The sequence below is a fragment of the Talpa occidentalis genome, unplaced genomic scaffold, assembly GCF_014898055.3.
Source record: "Talpa occidentalis isolate TD23 unplaced genomic scaffold, MPIMG_talOcc4v2.1 talOcc4.9, whole genome shotgun sequence".
NCBI lineage: Eukaryota > Metazoa > Chordata > Mammalia > Eulipotyphla > Talpidae > Talpa > Talpa occidentalis.
This window is the reverse complement of record NW_023605305.1, coordinates 33,746,622-33,764,659: the sequence shown is the minus strand read 5'-3', so window position 1 is coordinate 33,764,659 and position 18,038 is coordinate 33,746,622. Positions and strand designations below refer to the sequence as shown.

Genomic DNA, 18,038 nt, shown 5'->3' with positions numbered 1-18,038 from the left:
AGTTATAAATGGCAGAAGTAGAGGTTTAAATCCTGTTTTTACAATTGTTGTGTAATTAGAGAATTATGGTGACTTTGCTAGTTGATTTATTCAAGATTTTGGTGGGATAGTGTTCACTTGATTTACAAAGTGGTAGTTTATTTTAAAGTAAAAAATGTTATTTTCAGGTAGTATTTGTTTTTTAACTACTGTGAGCTGTCTATATGGTATACACTTTGAGCTGAAATCTAACCCAGGAGAAGTGTTAAGTCATGTTCAGTGGGTTTTTTTTTTTTTTAAAGATTTATTTATTTATCCATACAAGCACTGGGTACAGTCAGAAGCATGGGAGGGTGAGAGAATTCACCAGAGTCAGAGCAGGGAGCAGAGCAGGCAGAGGGACCGAAGTACACTGCTGAGGGGAGCAGCGGGCAGCAGGAGAGGTCTGCGCACCATGTGGGACCCTCCTCCGGTGGCCGGGGAGCAGCCGGGGATAGAACCGGCACCGCAGAGGCTGCAGGCAGCTTCGCAACCCAGCGCTCAACCACTGTGCCACCGGGGAGGCCCAGTAGTAGTTGTTTTTTAAGATTAATTTATTCATGCTCACAAGACCTGGGGTACAGGCCAGAGGTGCAGGTGGGTGAAAGGATTCACCAAAGACAGAGTGGGAAACAGAACAGGCAGATTGACCGAAGTACACTGCTGAGGGGAGCAGCAGGGCGAGTCAGGAGAGGTCTGCCGTGCCATGTGGGCTGCTCCCTGGCTGGCTGGGAATCGAACTTATGCTGCAGAGGCTGCGAACTGCTTCATAGGTTGTGTTTCAACCCTTGCACCATCTGGGAGGCCCCCGTGTTCAATGGTTTTTAAATATTAAGCTAAAAAGCAGCCATAATAAAATTTTACCCGGCCTCTATGGTTGGCTTAGAGGTTTGGTTCTTCCTCCATAGTAAATGACAGTGAAGGTTTGGACACAAGAAACTGAGTGACAGTTTAGGTCTGTTCTTCCCTTGAGGCTCCCTTATGTACCTCATAAGAAGTTTTAGGGGGAGAACTCTATATGGTACAAAAGGAAAGGAGTCTATTGCTGTTATTTAGAAATAGAATTTTTATGTTTCCCAGGACCCCAATTCTGTTAAATGCTTAGATTCTATCTTTATTATAGGACTAAATAATAATTTTCTGTTTTCATAGGCAGTTTCATAGACCCCTTGACACTGTGAGTGGCCTCTTGAATCTCTCCTTACTCTACCATATTTGGCTGTGCGGTGTCTTTCTCCTGATGACGTGGTACATCTCATGGATACTCTTCAAAATCTTTGCCACGGAGGTTAGCACTGTTTTAGTCTTGTGCTTTGGAGTGCATGTTTATTATTAATAGAGCACTGATCAGCTTGCTATTATGCCCAAAACCATTTTGATAAGTTGCGTTTTGTTTCTTTTCTGAAAGTTGATTATGGATGTATCATTTATAACCATCGTTTACTTTGTATTTTTTTCTATGTCAGTTTTCTGAATTTTTGGAAACTAAACTAATAAAAGGGTTGCTAGTCGTATTTATTTACTGTTCTTTACCTACAGTCTGTTTCCCTTCTGAAGGTTTTCATCTTTATTGAATACATACTAGGTGGACCTTAGTTTTTTTTTTTTTGGGGGGGGGCCTCAGTTTAAATTACTTTTACATGCTATGAACTCAGATATTAAAGTGTTTAAATATAAGGCAATAAAATATTTGCTCTGTGAAGGAAAGTTTTAAAGTTTATATTGAGAATGATATTAAATGAATAGGAATTGCATTGTTTTTAGCATTGACATGTTTGTCTTCAAAAAGAAGCATTTTCATTTATTTTGCCATCTTTATAGGTTCGTGTCCTTCAGTCATTCCAGAGAATTTATTTCTAAAATTTTTTTCTATTATTGGAAACCAGTGAGCTAATGAAATCAGAAGAGTAATGTTTTAGAAAGAAATGTTTTTGGGTATATATAACTTTAATGGACCTGTTTTTGCAAAGAGCACTAAAGATGTTAATTTGGCTTTATTGTCTTCTACAATAAATTTTAGTTAGTGCTTGCTTACTCAATGTCATGAAAATAGTCATTTATAGTCTGTATTTGATTATGTTTGATAGGCTCATCTATTCCCTGTTCAGCCACCATTTGCAGAAGAGTCAGATGAATGTCTCCCTAAAGTTTTAAACAGCAATCCTCCCCTCATCATAAAGGTACAGAACTCTGTACTTTGTGTCTTTATATAGTCATGTCTAACTTATGCTATTGACTTAATATTTAGAATATTTAGATTTTTTTTTTAAAGGTCTTACAAAATCCTAGTACTGGCATTGTAAAAATCACATACGTGCTATATTGAATGTTTATTTTTTTCAGTTTTCATTCCAGTTGTCTAAATTACAATTATATATTGCAATGTTTGTGTATAGGCTAAGCTAATTCTATACTCGGAACAGACATAAAAATGTTTCCAATCATGAAATACAATATCCAGCTAAATGTGTTAGCATGCCATAAACTCTTCATGGTAGCAAAACAAAACATAGTGATTTTTTTTTTTAAAGGACTGGTTCAAGATGTACTTTTACTCATATACTATTGTTGGCCATTATGATCAAAAAGTAGTGCTTGGTAGTATGTAGATATCCAGTGAATTCTCTTAAAATAGAATAATGATAATGATCCGAAAACAAATTTTAATCAAGAATTCAAAGAATTTGCAATAAGTTGATAAGCCAAGCTAAGTGAGAGTAAATTGTTTTGATTCAAATTACATTTTGGAAATTTGGAGTAGAGCTATGCAATATGTGTAGTAATGTTAAGTAGTTATACTTCTTAAAGAATTGAAAGAAAATAGAACCCAGAGTTTTTATTATACTCTGGGAAAGTTATTAACTAATAAGAAAAGGAACCACTGAAGCCCTTATCACCTCTAAATAGCAATTATAATTTATTCATTATTTAACAAATCTTTATTTACTGAGGAATTGTCAGTTACTGCTAGCTGCTTAAGATATAATAACACTTGGTACAGTCTAATGGAAAAGGCATATACACAAAATAATGAAAATGTATTGTGGTAAGTATAATTGGAACTACTTATTCTGCTTGGGACCAATACAGAAGAGCTTCACAGAAGGGATGGTATCTGGAATGATGAGTGAAGAGGTTTGTCAGGAAACAACAGGAAGATTTTCTAGTAAAATAGAACAGATATTGCTTGGTTCCTTGTCTTGTGGATACTAGGCATTGCCATTGAAGACATCTCTGTCTTCACAGTGTGATGAGTGGAACCAGACACATATATTATAATAAATCATGTTAAGTGCCATAGTTGAGAGTTGTGAGAATATATGATTATGAGGGGGAGACCAAGAAAAGTCCTAGGAGTAAGCAATTAAATTTCATACCACATAGGTTGAAAAGAACATAGAATTATGTAATTCCTATACTGAGTGTGTGTGTGTGTGTGTGTAAGTTTAGTGTTGAGCCTTATTCATAAATAAGATTTTATAGAGGGTAAAAAATTAAACATGCTGTTATTTTTTCCGTTCTAGTATTTGGCCTTGCAGGACCTGATGTTGCTTTCTCAATATTCTCCTTCAAGAAGGCAGGAAGTTTTTAGCCTTAGCCAACCAGGTATTGCTAAAAGTAACAGATATGCTTAGACACTTGTGTGCAGAAAGTATTCCACTTAAAGTTTTTTTTATGAGAGGTTTATTTATTATTAAGCTATATACTTTATTTAATACTTTATTTAATACTTTAATGTTATATTTTTTTCAAGTTCTATTGATTTGCCATTAGTCTATATAACTATATAATTTGGGGAATATAACTTCATACCTCTATATTAGGTGTATGCCTCACTTATCCTCCACCAGCGCCCCAGTGCCACAACCCCATCACTTTCCCTTCCTTATCCCTGCTATTTCATCAGGTAACCAGTATATTTTTTAGAGGCTAAGAGTTATTTTTGTTGTTTTGCAGGCTAGTTTCCTTATATTTACATTCTGCAAATGAATGAAACCATTTGACAACTGTCTTTCACTTTTCTGACTTACTTCAGTTAGCATAATCACCTCAAAATTTATCTATTTCATGCCAAAAGAACCACTATTTTCATCTTTAGTAACTATGTAGTATTCCATTGAGTATATATGTTCCATATTTTCTATATTCAGTTGTTTGTTGATTGGTATTTAGCTTGGTTCCATGACTTGACTATTGTGAATAATGCTGTTATGAATATAGGAGTGTATAAATCTTTTGTATGGTGTTTTCATATTCTTTGCGAAGTGTTATTGCTGGGCATATAGTATTTCCATTTTGGGGGCAGGATGGGAGGATTTCTACTAGTTTCCATAGAGGTTGCACCCAGTTACATTCCCACCAAACATTTTGCCAATGTTTGTTTTTCCAATCTTTTTGAAATAGGCCATTCTCTTAGAGGTAGTGGGGTGTCTCATTTTGGTTTTCTTTTTATTTATTGATTGATTGATTGATTGATTTTAAAATATTTATTTATTTATACAAGCACTGGGTACAGTCAGAAGCGCGGGAGGGTGAGAGAATTCACCAGAGCTAGAGCGGGTTGCAGAACAGGCAGAAGGACCGAAGTACACTGCTGAGGGGAGCAGCGGGCAGCAGGAGAGGTTTGTGCACCATGTGGGACCCTCACCCGGAGGCTGGGGATCGAACCGGCGTAGCAGAGGCTGCGGGCAGCTTCGCAACCCAGCACTCAACCGCTGCGCCACCGGGGAGGCCTTGGTTTTGCTTGTTACATTTCCATTATAAGTAAGTGTTTTTAGTATTTTTTCATGTGCCTATAGGCCTTCTGTGTGTATTTTTTGGACAAGTGTCTAATTAGGTCTTCTGCCCATTTTTTGATTGGGTTTTTGTTGTTGTTATAGAATTATGTGAGTTCTCTATATATTTTGGAAATTAACCCCTTGTCCGATGTGATGTGAAAATATCTCCTCCTGTAGGTTGCCTTTTTTGTTTTTGTGATGGTTTCTATTTGCTCTAAAAAAGCTTGTAAGTTGGGTGTAGTCCTATTTGTTTATTTTTGATTTTGTTTCCCTTGCTGTGATTGATATCCAGGAGTGTACCATCCATTTTCTTTTTTGTATTTTATGGTTTCCATTTTGAAATAACTTCTGTGTATGGAGTTATAAGTAATCATCTAGTTTCATTTTTGTGCACGTGACTGTCCAAGTTTCCCAGCACCATTTGTTAAAGAGCTTTTCCTTTCTCCATTTTTTGTCAAAGATAAACTAACCAGGGCCTCCCCGGTGGCGCAGTGGTTGAGCACTGGGTTGCGAAGCTGCCCGCAGCCTCTGCAGCGCCGGTTCGATCCACGGCTGCTCCCCGGCCACCGGTGGAGGGTCCCACATGGCGTGCAGATCTCTCCTGCCGCCCACTGCTCCCCTCAGAATGTACTTCGGTCCTTCTGCCTGCTCTGCTCGCCGCTCTGGCTCTGGTGAATTCTCTCACCCTCCCACACTTCTGACTGTACCCAGTGCTTGTATGTATAAATAAATAAATAAATCTTTAAAAAAAAAAAAAACTTTAAAAAAAAAGATAAACTGACCATATTTGTGTCGGTTTATTTCTGGGCTATTTCATTGGTCGGTGTTACTGTTTTTGTTCCAATGCCATACTGTTTTGATTGCTGTTGCTGTGTGGTATTATTTAAAGTTAGGGAGTGTGAAATCTCCATTTTTCTTTTTTTCCCTTAGGATTGCTTTTACTATTCAGGGGCTTTTGTGGTTTCTCACCAATTTTGTAATTGTTTTATTTCTTTGAAGAATGTCATTCTATGGGGTCTCCCCGGTGGTGCAGCAGGTTGAGCGCAGCACTGGGAAGCTGTCCGCAGCCTCTGCAGCGCGGGTTCAATTCCCGGCTGGCCAGGGAGATTCCCACATGGTGTGGCAGACCTTTCTTGTCTTGCCTGCTGCTCCCCTCAGCAGTGCTTTCGGTCATCTGCCTCTTCTGCTCCCCGCTCTGTCCCTGGTGAATCCTCTCACCATCCCGTGCCTCTGGCCTGTACCCCAGCTCCTGTATAAATAAATAAATCCTTAAAAAAAAAAAGATGTTTAAAAAAAAAGAATGTCACTGTAGTTTTGATAGGCGTTGTGTTGAAACTATAAATTGTATTAGGTGATATCACCATTTTAACAATGCTTATTCTTCCATTCCTCAACACAGGGTATCTTTCCATTTCATTGTGTCTTCTTTTACTTCCTTTGACAGTGTCTTAAATTTTCCATATAGAGATCCTTCACCTCCTTTGTTCAATTTATTTCTAGGTATTTCATCCTTTTTTGCTATGATTATAAATGAAATTGTTTCCTTTAGGTCTCCTTTTTCTAATTCATTTTTATATATAGAAGCCCAACAAATATTTGTGTGTTGGTTTTGTATACTGTCACTTTACTGTATTCATTTGTTATTTCTAGTGGTTTTTTGTAGAGACTTTTGGATTTTCTATGTATTATTATTATGGCATCTATGAACAATTGTAGTTTCACTTCTTCTTTTACAATTTGGATTCCCTTTATGTCTTTTTCTTGCCTGATTGCTTTGGCTAGGACTCCTAGTACTATATTGAATAGTAGTGGTGACAGCAGACATCGTCTTGTCTTGTTTCTGATCTTTTTTTTTTTATATAGAGGCATGTTTATTTATTTGTTTGTTTGTTTATACATGCACTGGGTACAGTCAGAAGCGTGGGAGGGTGAGAGAATTCACCAGAGCCAGAGTGGGGAGTAGAGTAGGCAGATGGACCGAAGTACATTGCTGAGGGGAGCAGCGGGCGAGTCAGGAGAGATCTGCTGTGCCATGTGGGTTGCTCGCTGGCTGGCCAGGGATAGGGATCGAACTCATGCTGCAGAGGCTGTGGACAGCTTCAGAGGTTGCGCCTTAACCCCTTGCGCCACCAGGGAGGCCCCTACTTCCCTCTTAATACCACTTTTAGAAGAGTTTGATCCCATAGGATCTGGTAGTTTGTCTATTCATTTTCATGGAGAGAGGTGTATTTAATCAAATATTACACATCAGTGAGTCTATTAAATGAAGCATTAAAACTTATACTACTACATCTTTGTGTTGTTGTGATTAGAAGTTATGTTACCAGGAAAAGCATTTTTAAACTTGTATTATTTCCTCCATCCCTTAACTTGAAACTATGTGGTAGGTTGATAGTTTTAGAGTGGAAAAGCACAGTTTAAAATCCTGAAAGTTTAAATGTTGTAAGGGGTCTTAAAAAATCAGGGAATCTAGGGTTGAGCGCTGGCTGGGGCCTCTGCGGTGCTGGTTCGATCCCCGGCTGCTCCCCAGCCACCGGAGGAGGGTCCCACATGGTGCGCAGACCTCTCCTGCCGCCCGCTGCTCCCCTCAGCAGTGTATTTCGGTCCTTCTGCCTGCTCTGCTCCCCGCTCTGGCTCTGGTGAATTCTCTCACCCTCCCGCGCTTCTGACTGTACCCAGTGCTTGTATAAACAAACAAACAAATAAATAAATAAACATGCCTCTATAAAAAAATAATTATAAAAAAATAAAAATAAATGTCAGACTAAGTGTTTTAAATGAAGTTAATGTCAGAGTTGAAGTAAGAAATTCTGTCATTTAACTGCCATGGGGAAGTAAAAGCAGTAGAAAGGAAGTATATTTGATGGTGACTCAAGGATGTTCTAGATGAGTCTGAAATTCTTCTCCACTGTAACTTACCAAGCTCTTTAAGACTGCACCAGTGTAAGAGTTCTGCCTTGTTCAAAGAGGGAAAGCATTTCAGCCCCGTCCACCAGTGGGAAATAAATTCTGGGTATCTTTTCATCTTTTCTCTCTAATATATACTTCTTTATTTAGCCAAACTCAACCAGTTCTCAGATTGTAAATAAACCTCCCATAGTTAAATTTTAAATGGAAATAAAATCTAATTATGTAAAAATATAAATGATAAGAGCCACTCTTCTTTTAATAGCATGAAAAATCCATAGTTGACGCTATGGAAAATTAAGGGTGGCAATATTTTATGCTCAGACTTAGGTTTCACTTAGGAATTCTCTATACAATAAATATTTTTCAGTACATATTCAAGTAAACTGTGACAGGATGGCATATTCTCTGCCAGAGAGCTTGCATTTGAAGGCATATTTTTAAAATTTAAGTTGATTTTTTACCTAGTTCCTTAGTGATCCTGAGATATAGCAGTACCAAACAATGTGGGGCCTCCTGATGAAGTATATTGTTAATTTGCCGTTTAGGTGATATCTCCGTTGAGCTAGAAATAGGGGAAATGTCTAAGGAGGGATCTAACATAGGGAAACCCGTTTTCCCTATGGGGAAATAAGTGGACTCCTTTGCCATTATTAACACATAATGAGGTGCAGTTGAGTTTTACGTGACAGTTCTAGGAGATAAAGGTCATAGAAAGCCAAAAGATAATGAAAAGTAGGGCCCTCCCTGGTGGTGCAAGAGGTTAAGTCGCAACCTATGAAGCTATCCACAGCCTTTGCAGCACGAGTTCGATCCCCCGGTCAGCCAGGGAGTAACCCACATGGTGCAGCAGACCTCTCCTGACTCGCCCGCTGCTCCCCTCAGCAGTGTACTTGGGTCGATCTGCCTGTTCTGTTGCCCACTGTGTCTCTGGTGAATCCTCTTACCCGCCCCCCACATCTCTGGCCTGTACCCCAGCTCTTGTATTCATAAATAAATGAATCTTTAAAAAAACAAAAACAAAAGATAATGAAAAAGTAAAGGAAGTAAGCTTGTGGATCATTATAGTTTAAATAAAATAATCAGATAGCAGTAAATAAACTGTCCAGAGGTGAAGTATGGTCATTATCAAATAATGTGTCATTCCTAAAGACGGAAGAGCAAATACGGAGCTTTATACAAATGAAAATGTAAGGAAGCACAGTGGGTCAAATAGAACAGTTTGAGATCACTGGGGCCTCTGGGGTGCATCTTATTAGTCATGCTGGTCTTTGCAGTCATTCTTTTCAGTGCTGCTGGTGAACCCTGAGCTTTTACCTCTGTCATGCTCTAGTGTTTGACTTTATTTTAGGCACTAATTTAAGAGATTTTTTTTGAAGCAGTAAAATTGCAAGTTGTTTTCTTGTAGACTTTTGGGGAAATTATTTCATCTAAATGTTGAATATTTGTATGTGTATATTAAATGGCATGAGTTGACTAGTAACTTAAGTGGGAAACATGTACCCCGATGTAAAGTGTCATGTATCATTTCTTAATGATTTTTCTCTCCGCTTTGAGAGGAAACTCTTAAGACTGGTGTTTGGCTCTCCTAGGTGGACATCCCCACAACTGGACTGCAATTTCAAGGGAATGTTTGAATCTATTAAATGATATGACTCAGAAACTGGTTCTCTACCAAGAAACTGCTGCTACAAATGGGAGAGTAATGTCTTCATCATGTCCAGTAGAAACAAAGAAATTAAATTCTCCAGGTAACTTCTACCTGCTAAGAGAGGGGAAGTATTACATTTTTATTTTATTTCCTAAGAAAAATGATAGTAGTTAATCTAAGAATGGGTACATGAGTATGAAGTATACATTTTATAGAAAATTGACCTAGGGCCTCCCTGGTGGCGCAAGGGGTTAAGCACCTCACTATGAAGCAATCCACAGCCTCTGCAGCACGAGTTCGATCCCTGGCTGGCCAGGGAGCAATCCACATGGCGCAGCAGACCTTTCATGTCTCGCCCACTGCTCCCCTCAGCAGTGTATTTCAGTCTGCCTGTTCTGTACCCCACTCTATCTCTGGTGAATCCTCTCACCCCCCGCATCTCTGGCCTGTACAAAAAAGAAAATTGACCTAAAATATGGGCTATTTTAATGAAGCAAGAAAAAGGCCTAAATAGTACTGTAGATTGAAAAAATGAAGTCCAGCACAGTTCTATTAAAAAGGCTGACAAAATGTTGGTCAAGTGGAAGAGTTCGACTTAACTCTAGTATGCAGCCAGGTGAATCTTTATAGATAATGATGAACACTATTCTGGTTTCAGTAACCCAAAGACAAAAAGTTGTTGGACAGGTTAGCACTCTTATGTGTACCTTTTCACAACATAAACTTAGTGTGTGTAACCAAGTAACAGTTAAAATAGGAGCTGTAGTAAAATGGGGCAGATTCTAATGCAGTAATTGAAGTTGTTGCCATTTAAAAATAAAATATAAATTGATAAGTTAATTCAGAACAGCTTAGAGTTAGAGAAACTGACCTTTAGGGTAAAGATTCTCATGATGGAGGAGAAACAGGGAAAACTGCACCAATATGACAGAAAAAGATGTGTAAAGCTCCTCAGTGTCATTGAGTTGTAGTAGTAAACTCTGGATCTTGCGATGTTCTACATGGAAAAAAACCTACTGACCCTTGGATAAATGCAGTGAACAAAAAATTGAGATGTAAAAAAATGTGACAACCCCTGTGTAGGCCTGTTTGGATGCGGTTACTTCTTCAGCACTGGATCTGTTCTTTTACAGAAGAAACTGCTTTTCAGACCCCAAAATCTAACCAGATGCCTCGGCCTTCAGTGCCATCATTAGTTAAAACATCGCTGTTTTCCTCAAAATTATCTACACCTGATGTTGCAAGTCCCCTGGGAACTTCTTTTGGCTCTAGTGTAGTGAATCGGATGGCTGGAATTTTTGATGTAAACACCTGCTATGGGTCACCTCAGAGTCCTCAGCTAGTAAGAAGAGGGCCAAGATTATGGACTTCTGTCTCTGGTGAGGACTATTTATTTTCTAAATTTTGATATGTCATATTTGCAGACAGAGAATGAGATAGCCTAAGTTTTAACCGTGGTATTTTTTTTGTTTGTTTTTGTTTTTTGTAGATCAGCAAGTGACTGAATTTTCTAATCCTCCATTTACTACTATTAGTGCTGAGGGTAAGACAGTGAAACAGCCAAGTGTGATTTATTCTTGGATTCAGAATAAACGTGAACAGGTAGGATGACATGGTTTTAGGATTTAGATTTGCATGTACCATTGAGAGCATTAAGGATCTCATATGAGTCAGCCATAAAATAGGAATTTTTTTTGGATGCTTCATGTGTTAAGTTAACCCATATGAAATTGCTAGTTTTTGACTGGCTTTGAGTTACACAAATTGCAGTCTCATATGGCTTAACCTGGCACAATACCCTTGATCTGTGATGTCTTTCATTTAAGAAATATTTATCAAGTTCTTTATATAGGCAGGGTGTGTTTTTAAGCACTGGGAAAGCAGCAAAGAAAAAGTCCCTGGCCATATAATGTTTACATTTTAGTGAGGGGAAATAGATGAACAAGAAAATGTACTATACTATATTTCTTTGAATATAAAAATTACTATTGTAAGACTTATGAGCTATTTAAGAAAAAATGTTGCCTGTAAAACCATGACATGGTATTTGCATCTTTATATGTTATGTATAAAATAGGAAAAATGTGTCTTCAAGGATATTTGGTATCTAAAGTGCTATATTAAAAAATAGAGCAGGTAAGGGAAATAGAGAGTACTCAGAGGAGGAAGTACCATTTTATATAGGGTGATCAGGGACATTGAAAAAGTGACATTTGACAGAGACATGAAGGCAGTGTAAGGAACAGCAGAATCGGTCCTGAGGTGGAAGTTTTTCTGGCTTCTGTGCTGTATTTTAACAGCATGGATACTGGTATGGCTGGAGCAGAGTAAGGGAGGGAAAAGTGGTGAGTGATAATGTCAGAGAGGTAGCTAATGGACCCATTGAGTTCTGGTTCCATTAGCTAATGAAAGGCCAACATTTTCTGAGATGGAATCTCACTATGTGGTTTTGACCTAAGAATAACATGATGTAACCTTAAATTTTGAAAGTGCCACTCCAGTTGCTATGTTGAAGTAATCTGGTGGAAGATGGTGGAATCTGTGACCAGAGTGGTTGTGATGGATGTGATGTGAACTACAAGATTAATAAAAATCTAGATAAATTTTGAAGGTAGATGTAATAGGATTTGCCTGTGATTTTCTGTGTGAAAAAGAGGGCCAGTGAGAACTCTGAAAGTTTTGGCCTCAGGGTATGCGATAATTTAGTTGCAGTATATTGAGTTGCAAATAGCTGATGATTCTGGTAAAGGAGATTTGGTAGAGGAGAGCTGGGGGAAGTAGGATTTGACTTTAGTTTTTGGTCATGTCAATTTTGAGATATTTGTCAGACAACATGTGAAAATACCATGTAGGTAAGAAATTAGATTTACATCTGAAGTTAAGGGGAAGCCAGTATTTGCATTTCTAGAAAGAACATATATTTAAGTAAGCCCATGAGCAATGAGGAAGTCTAGACAGTATTAAAACCTAGAGATTCCATGAAAACGCTCATGCAGTATAGAAAAAGAATCAAAAAATGCAAGGATTGGGACCTCAGACTAAATGTCTGAGCTAGGAGGAGAAATAGCAAAGAAGTTGGAGTAAGAAGAGAACCAAGAAAAGAAAGTGTTTCAAAGAGAAGTGTCAGATGCTGCTGATTGGTAGCATGACATTCAAACTGTTACAAGAATGAACTGTTGTACTAGAACTGTGGAGGCCTTCAGTCCTTGACAAGAGCTCTTGGTTGGAGTGCTGGGGATGGAAACCTGATTGCATGGGTTCAGGTTCAGAGAGAGATTGGGAGGTAAATTAAAGGACATTAGAAAAGTCAGATCTTATAAGGAGTTTTGCTATAAAGGGAGTAGAGAAATGGGATAATTTCTGCATGGTGTTGGGTGATAAAGTGTTTTATTTTTTAAGATGGGAGAAATAGTAGCATGTTTGCTAATGGAATGATTAAGATTGAGGGAGAACTGTTGCCCTTTCTCTAAATGAGGTATTTCATTTAGGTTAATGTCTGAAAGAACTTGGAAATATATGATATTTTATTTGAATAGAATTGAGAACTGTAAATGTGCTAATTCTTGTTTTTTTCCCCCTCTCAGATTAAAAATTTCTTGTCAAAACGTGTGCTGATAATGTATTTTTTCAGTAAGGTAAGAATATGTAGTCATAGCATTGGGAATGGGGGAGAGGGAATAATAGCAGATAGAATTGCTAAATATGTAGTTTGTTTTAGCAAGCCAAACAGCTTTTCATAGTGCTTCACTAAACCTCCATTTTAACAATTGCTGCCTTAGCTACACATTGCACCTTAGTGACTTCCTTAGGCCTGGCTCTAGTTGGCCTCCTTAGTTTCTACTTGACTACAAGCAGCTTTGTGCTGACAGGCAGCCCCTGCCTGCAAAATGACCAAATTCAAGTCTATCTGACCCTTCATGGCCCATTATCCTGCTACCATCTTTGTGGCCAGTTCAGTGTTGAAAATTTGGGTTAGATGACACATGTTAAACTTGTGATGGATAAAAACTTGTAGTTCAGGCCATAAACTTAGTGACTTTCCAACTTGTCTGTCAGCTGCTGCAGCTGCCACAGGAAAGTAAATCTCAACTGCAGAAGCTAAAGTTTCATTCCTGCTTTTACAGGCTGTAACTCTTGTGTGTTAATCCTTTGATGAACAAAACCTTTGCCTATATACAGTGGAAAGAATTTTTGTTTAACATTTTCTTAATCGAGCTTCTTTCTGGAGATACTGTAGTATTAGCTGACATTGAACTCAATGCCTCCAGGTGAACGTTTGCATTGGCATACATTATTCATTTGTATTCTTTGGGAGGCATACTCTGGGAGGAGGGATTTGAGAAATTCTGAAAGAATATAGATACTCGAGTTCTTGAAACTTTTTTCATTATGTGGTGGAGATCCACCAACTACTAATTTCTTTTGCCAAAAATAATCTATTTTAGACTATCCATTGTAGTTTTGGGGAAACTATCAGACCCCTGAGAAAGGTGTCTTGTCTTCCAGCAAGGGGAAGAAGTTTTACTTGCGTGCTTTCTTTCAGAAGGATGGAAAGAGAACGCACTGTTGTGTCTTAATGTATGCCATGCTCTTTTCACTTGATCTTAGCCAAAAGGCCGAGAAGCGATGCCATGCTCTTTTCACTTAAATTCCCTCAATTATAACAGCGTTCCTGTGAGATGTCTTTTTGTCCTCATTTTGCAGATAAGGGAATCTGAGATTCAGAGGGGTCAAGTAGGTAGACTAAGGGCACGTAGACAGCAAGTGGCAGAGCAGATGCTGAAGGAGATCTCCTTTTTCCTTGAAAGTGAATGCTAGTTTTAATTCTGATTCTGCAAGCGTATCTTTGCCATTTGATGGTGAGAAATGTAACATACTGTTCTACTTAATAGGCCTTTTTAGGTGTCTTACTAAAGCTACCTTTTGTTTAAATGGACCAGTTATTGCTTCATACTGTTTGACCTTGCTATATCACAAACGGTTGAGTGGTTTTCTTTGGAGTGGGCTTGAGGGTAGACAGTTTTAAGAGGCAGTATGTATTTAGGTGGTTCTTTCATTTTTCAAAAAAAGCATTTGGACCTTGTTTCTTTTTTTCTTTTCTTTTTCTTTTTTTTTTTAAAGTTGTGCTAATTTTCTTCAAATTTTTTTGACTTTATTTTATTTTAGAGATTTATTTATTTATTTATACAAGCACTGGGTACAGTCAGAAGTGTGGGAGGGTGAGAGAATTCACCAGAGCCAGAGCAGGGAACAGAACAGGCAGACTGACGAAATACACTGCTGAAGGGAGCAGCGGGCATGGCAGGAGAGGTCTGCACGCCATGTGGGATCCTCACTGGAGGCCAGGGATCGAACCGGTGTTGCAGAGGCTGCGGACAGCTTCGCAGCCCAGCGCTTAACGGCTGCGCCACCAGGGGAGGCCCTGGACCTTGATTCTTAAGTGATCTCTATACTAACCCTCTGAAGTGGGAGGAGCAAATATGACTTATTTTAAATGAGAAACTGAGGCACGTAGGACTTTATAAAGACTTGGCAAAAGTCATACAATATGTTGGTGGCAGAATGCTTTATTGCAGTTAAATCATTTGTATAAAAATTTCAGATTTTAATTCTTGAGAGGCAACTGTCTATTTTTGGTAGTTGTACTCTGTAGTTGATTACGTGAAATCATTGTGTTGCCCAGGGCAACTTACTTAAATGTCTTTGTTGTATTTGTAGCACCCAGAGGCATCAATTCAGGCTGTTTTTTCAGATGCCCAAATGCATATTTGGGCTTTAGAAGGTAAGTGAGCTCAGTGAACTGCAACTATAATTTTAATTATTTAAATGTTGAAGTTTAATCCATGAATCATCAATTCTGGGCTTTGATCTTAGTCTTTAAATTTTTAGATGCATTCTTGTATTTTTGTTTTATATAACTTACTTTTCTTAGATAGTTGGGTATACTTTAATTTGGGCAGAAATTTTCCTTATTTATTATCAGTGAAACTGAGCCTGGAATTCTTACTCATTTTTCTCTACTTCAAGAAATGCAATTAATAGTTTGTTTTCAACTGTCACATTTTGCTGGCATAACATTTTACATATTTTAGCATAATTTATATTTAAATATGAAAACTTAGCTGTTAAAGAACTTTATCTTATAGGTATGCCTTTTCAATGCTTAATGATTACTTAAGAACTGCTTAGTTTTTTAGAAAGCCCTTTCTAGACCACCCTATGAAGAGATCCCATACTACCAAAATACTAAAAATATTATCATCTAATGATACTTTAATAACGAATATATTTAAAAGAAAAAAAACTTGTCCTCAAGCAGTCTCAATTTCCTTATGCTTTGCTTTTTTTTCTAACATTTATCACTTCCCAATGCTATATTATTAAAAAAATAAAATTTTCCTATTAGAAAGTAATGAAGAGACTTACCTTATTCATGACTACTGCAGCTGAACTCCTTTTAGTGCCCATTTCAGTCTTTTGCCAGTTTTTCTATTGTGTTACCCTTTTTCTTTGATTTAGAAGTTTCTTATATATTCAGAATATTAATCTTTTCTCAAATAGATGTATTGCAAATAGATTTTCCTAATTTTGATTAATTTTTAACTTTTTTTTCCTTTTCCTGTTGAGGTCTCTCTCACTTAGTAGCGGCATCATTTACAGAAGATAGATTTGGAGTTGTCCAGACTACATTACCAGCCATTCTTAACACTTTATTGACGCTGCAAGAGGTAGGCAATAGATAGGTTAGGTGGAGGTAGAGGCGATGTTCCTCACCTTCTAGGTTTTTCAGTTTGTTTCCTATATATCATATTTAATGAATAAGAAAACATATGTTGGAAGCTAACATAATGGTGCTTTTCTCACAAAACTGCAATCTAAGATAATAGAAAGAGAAGCTTTTACCTCATTAATGAATAATTTCATATAAATAGTAGAAGAAAATACAATAAACCTGTAGACTATGTGTCTGGTATTAAACAGACTATACAAGATAGTGCAGTTCTGTTCAGTGATATAAGCTTGGATCCTTAAACAGTTTCTAGGTATGGAAAGTGACTACTTAAATTATCCTTGTAGATAATTAGTTGCCCATCAGCTAGACACTCAAGAAGATAGAACTGTGACCAGTGGATCCCTGCCACCAGACTTGGGTGGTTAGATTTAAAATAACAGGTCTTTTTATTCTAAACTAAAGAGAAAGACAGAAAAATAAAATGTATTCTGCTTTCTAATATTTGTATTTGCCTTTCCTATCTTCTTCTTGTGTGATTTTTCTTTTTGAAGTAACATTGCATTATATGTAAGTTGCCGGTGTTCTTGGATGGGGTGACCTATTTATACCACCTTGTAATATTAATTATGTCAGATGGAAAATATAAACACTAATTGCTAGGGATTAGAGTAGGTTTTTTAGAACTAGGCTTGAATGATAACAGTTGGTACATCTTTTGGCTTTAGGAAGCCTTTAAGATACAAGGAGAAAACATGCTTCATTGTACTTTTCTTCAAACTCACTGTAAACTACCTGAAAGTCTTAATCTTCGAGAAACTAGTTTTTTTTTTTTTTTTTTTTCCTATGAGTTTTTGTACCTTCTTTCTCCTGTCTACTATTTGAGGCATGTATGTACACATGGATAGTTTTATTGTTTGTGGTATTTTCCCAGCTACCTTTCTCTAAAGGAATAATTTTCTAGGATTTCCCTACAACTTCTAATACTTGGCTTGTGTAACCACATAGTAGTATAACCGTGATTTGAAAATACATTGGACATGTAACATTTGTTGATCAGTTTGTTATGTGTCTTATCTCGCTGGACTTTTTATTCAGTTTTATTGAACTATATTCAGTTCAATATATTATATTCAGTTCAATATATTATATTGAACTATATTCAGTTATTCAGTTTTATTGAACTATAATTGATTTAAACAGTACTGTATGAGTTTTTAAGATATATAGCATGATTTGACTTACATATATTGTGAAACAGTCATACTAAGTTTAGTTGACATCTAGTGTAGCTATAAAGTAAAGAAAGAAATAGAAAAAAATTGTTTCCCCTTGTGATGAGAATTTACTCTTAACTTTCACATATATTTATATACAGCTTTGTTAACATAGTCATCATGTACTAATTTATCCTTAGTACTTATTTATCTTATTACTGGAAGTTTGTACCTTTTGACCACCTTCATCTAACAGATCTATTCTTTCTTTTTCTAAATTTGATCTTTTTTTTTTTTGTTGCATATTAAAGGACAGGCTTATTAGGAAAAGGGAAAAAAGAGAAACACCCACATAGTCACAGGTGGGCAGGAGAGCTGTGGAATTGGATTTTTTCTTTAATTTTTAAAAATTTCATACAGGAGTAAGGCCACCCTCACTTGCTTTTGTCTGACATATTTCACTTAGCATCATGCCCTTAAGATTCTTATATATTGTCATGGAGAGAATTCAGATTTTTTTATTTTAATTATTTATGCATGTAAGAGGTGGGGTACAGGCCAGAGATGTGGCAGGTGAGATTATACATCAGAGACAGAGTAGGGAACAGAACAGGCAGACTGAGTGAAATACACTGCTGAGGGGAGCAGCAGGCGAGACAGGAGAGGACTGCCTCACCATGTGGGTTTCTCCCTGGCCTGCCAGGGATTGAACTCATGCTGCAGAGGCTGTGGATTGC

General features: G+C 37.4%; 1 protein-coding gene across 2 annotated transcripts in view; it reads left to right on the top strand.

The window, feature by feature from the left end:
• Positions 1-18,038, top strand: part of NDC1 (NDC1 transmembrane nucleoporin) — a 50,805-nt gene that overhangs the window by 16,339 nt on the left and 16,428 nt on the right. For both annotated transcript variants that reach the window (XM_054690809.1, XM_037498378.2), the window contains exons 8-16: positions 1,171-1,306; positions 2,106-2,198; positions 3,543-3,624; positions 9,296-9,454; positions 10,488-10,733; positions 10,844-10,956; positions 12,939-12,989; positions 15,073-15,136; positions 15,982-16,082. In XM_054690809.1, coding sequence (XP_054546784.1) covers positions 1,171-1,306; positions 2,106-2,198; positions 3,543-3,624; positions 9,296-9,454; positions 10,488-10,733; positions 10,844-10,956; positions 12,939-12,989; positions 15,073-15,136; positions 15,982-16,082 — 1,045 coding nt within the window. The remainder of the gene's footprint in view (positions 1-1,170; positions 1,307-2,105; positions 2,199-3,542; positions 3,625-9,295; positions 9,455-10,487; positions 10,734-10,843; positions 10,957-12,938; positions 12,990-15,072; positions 15,137-15,981; positions 16,083-18,038) is intronic.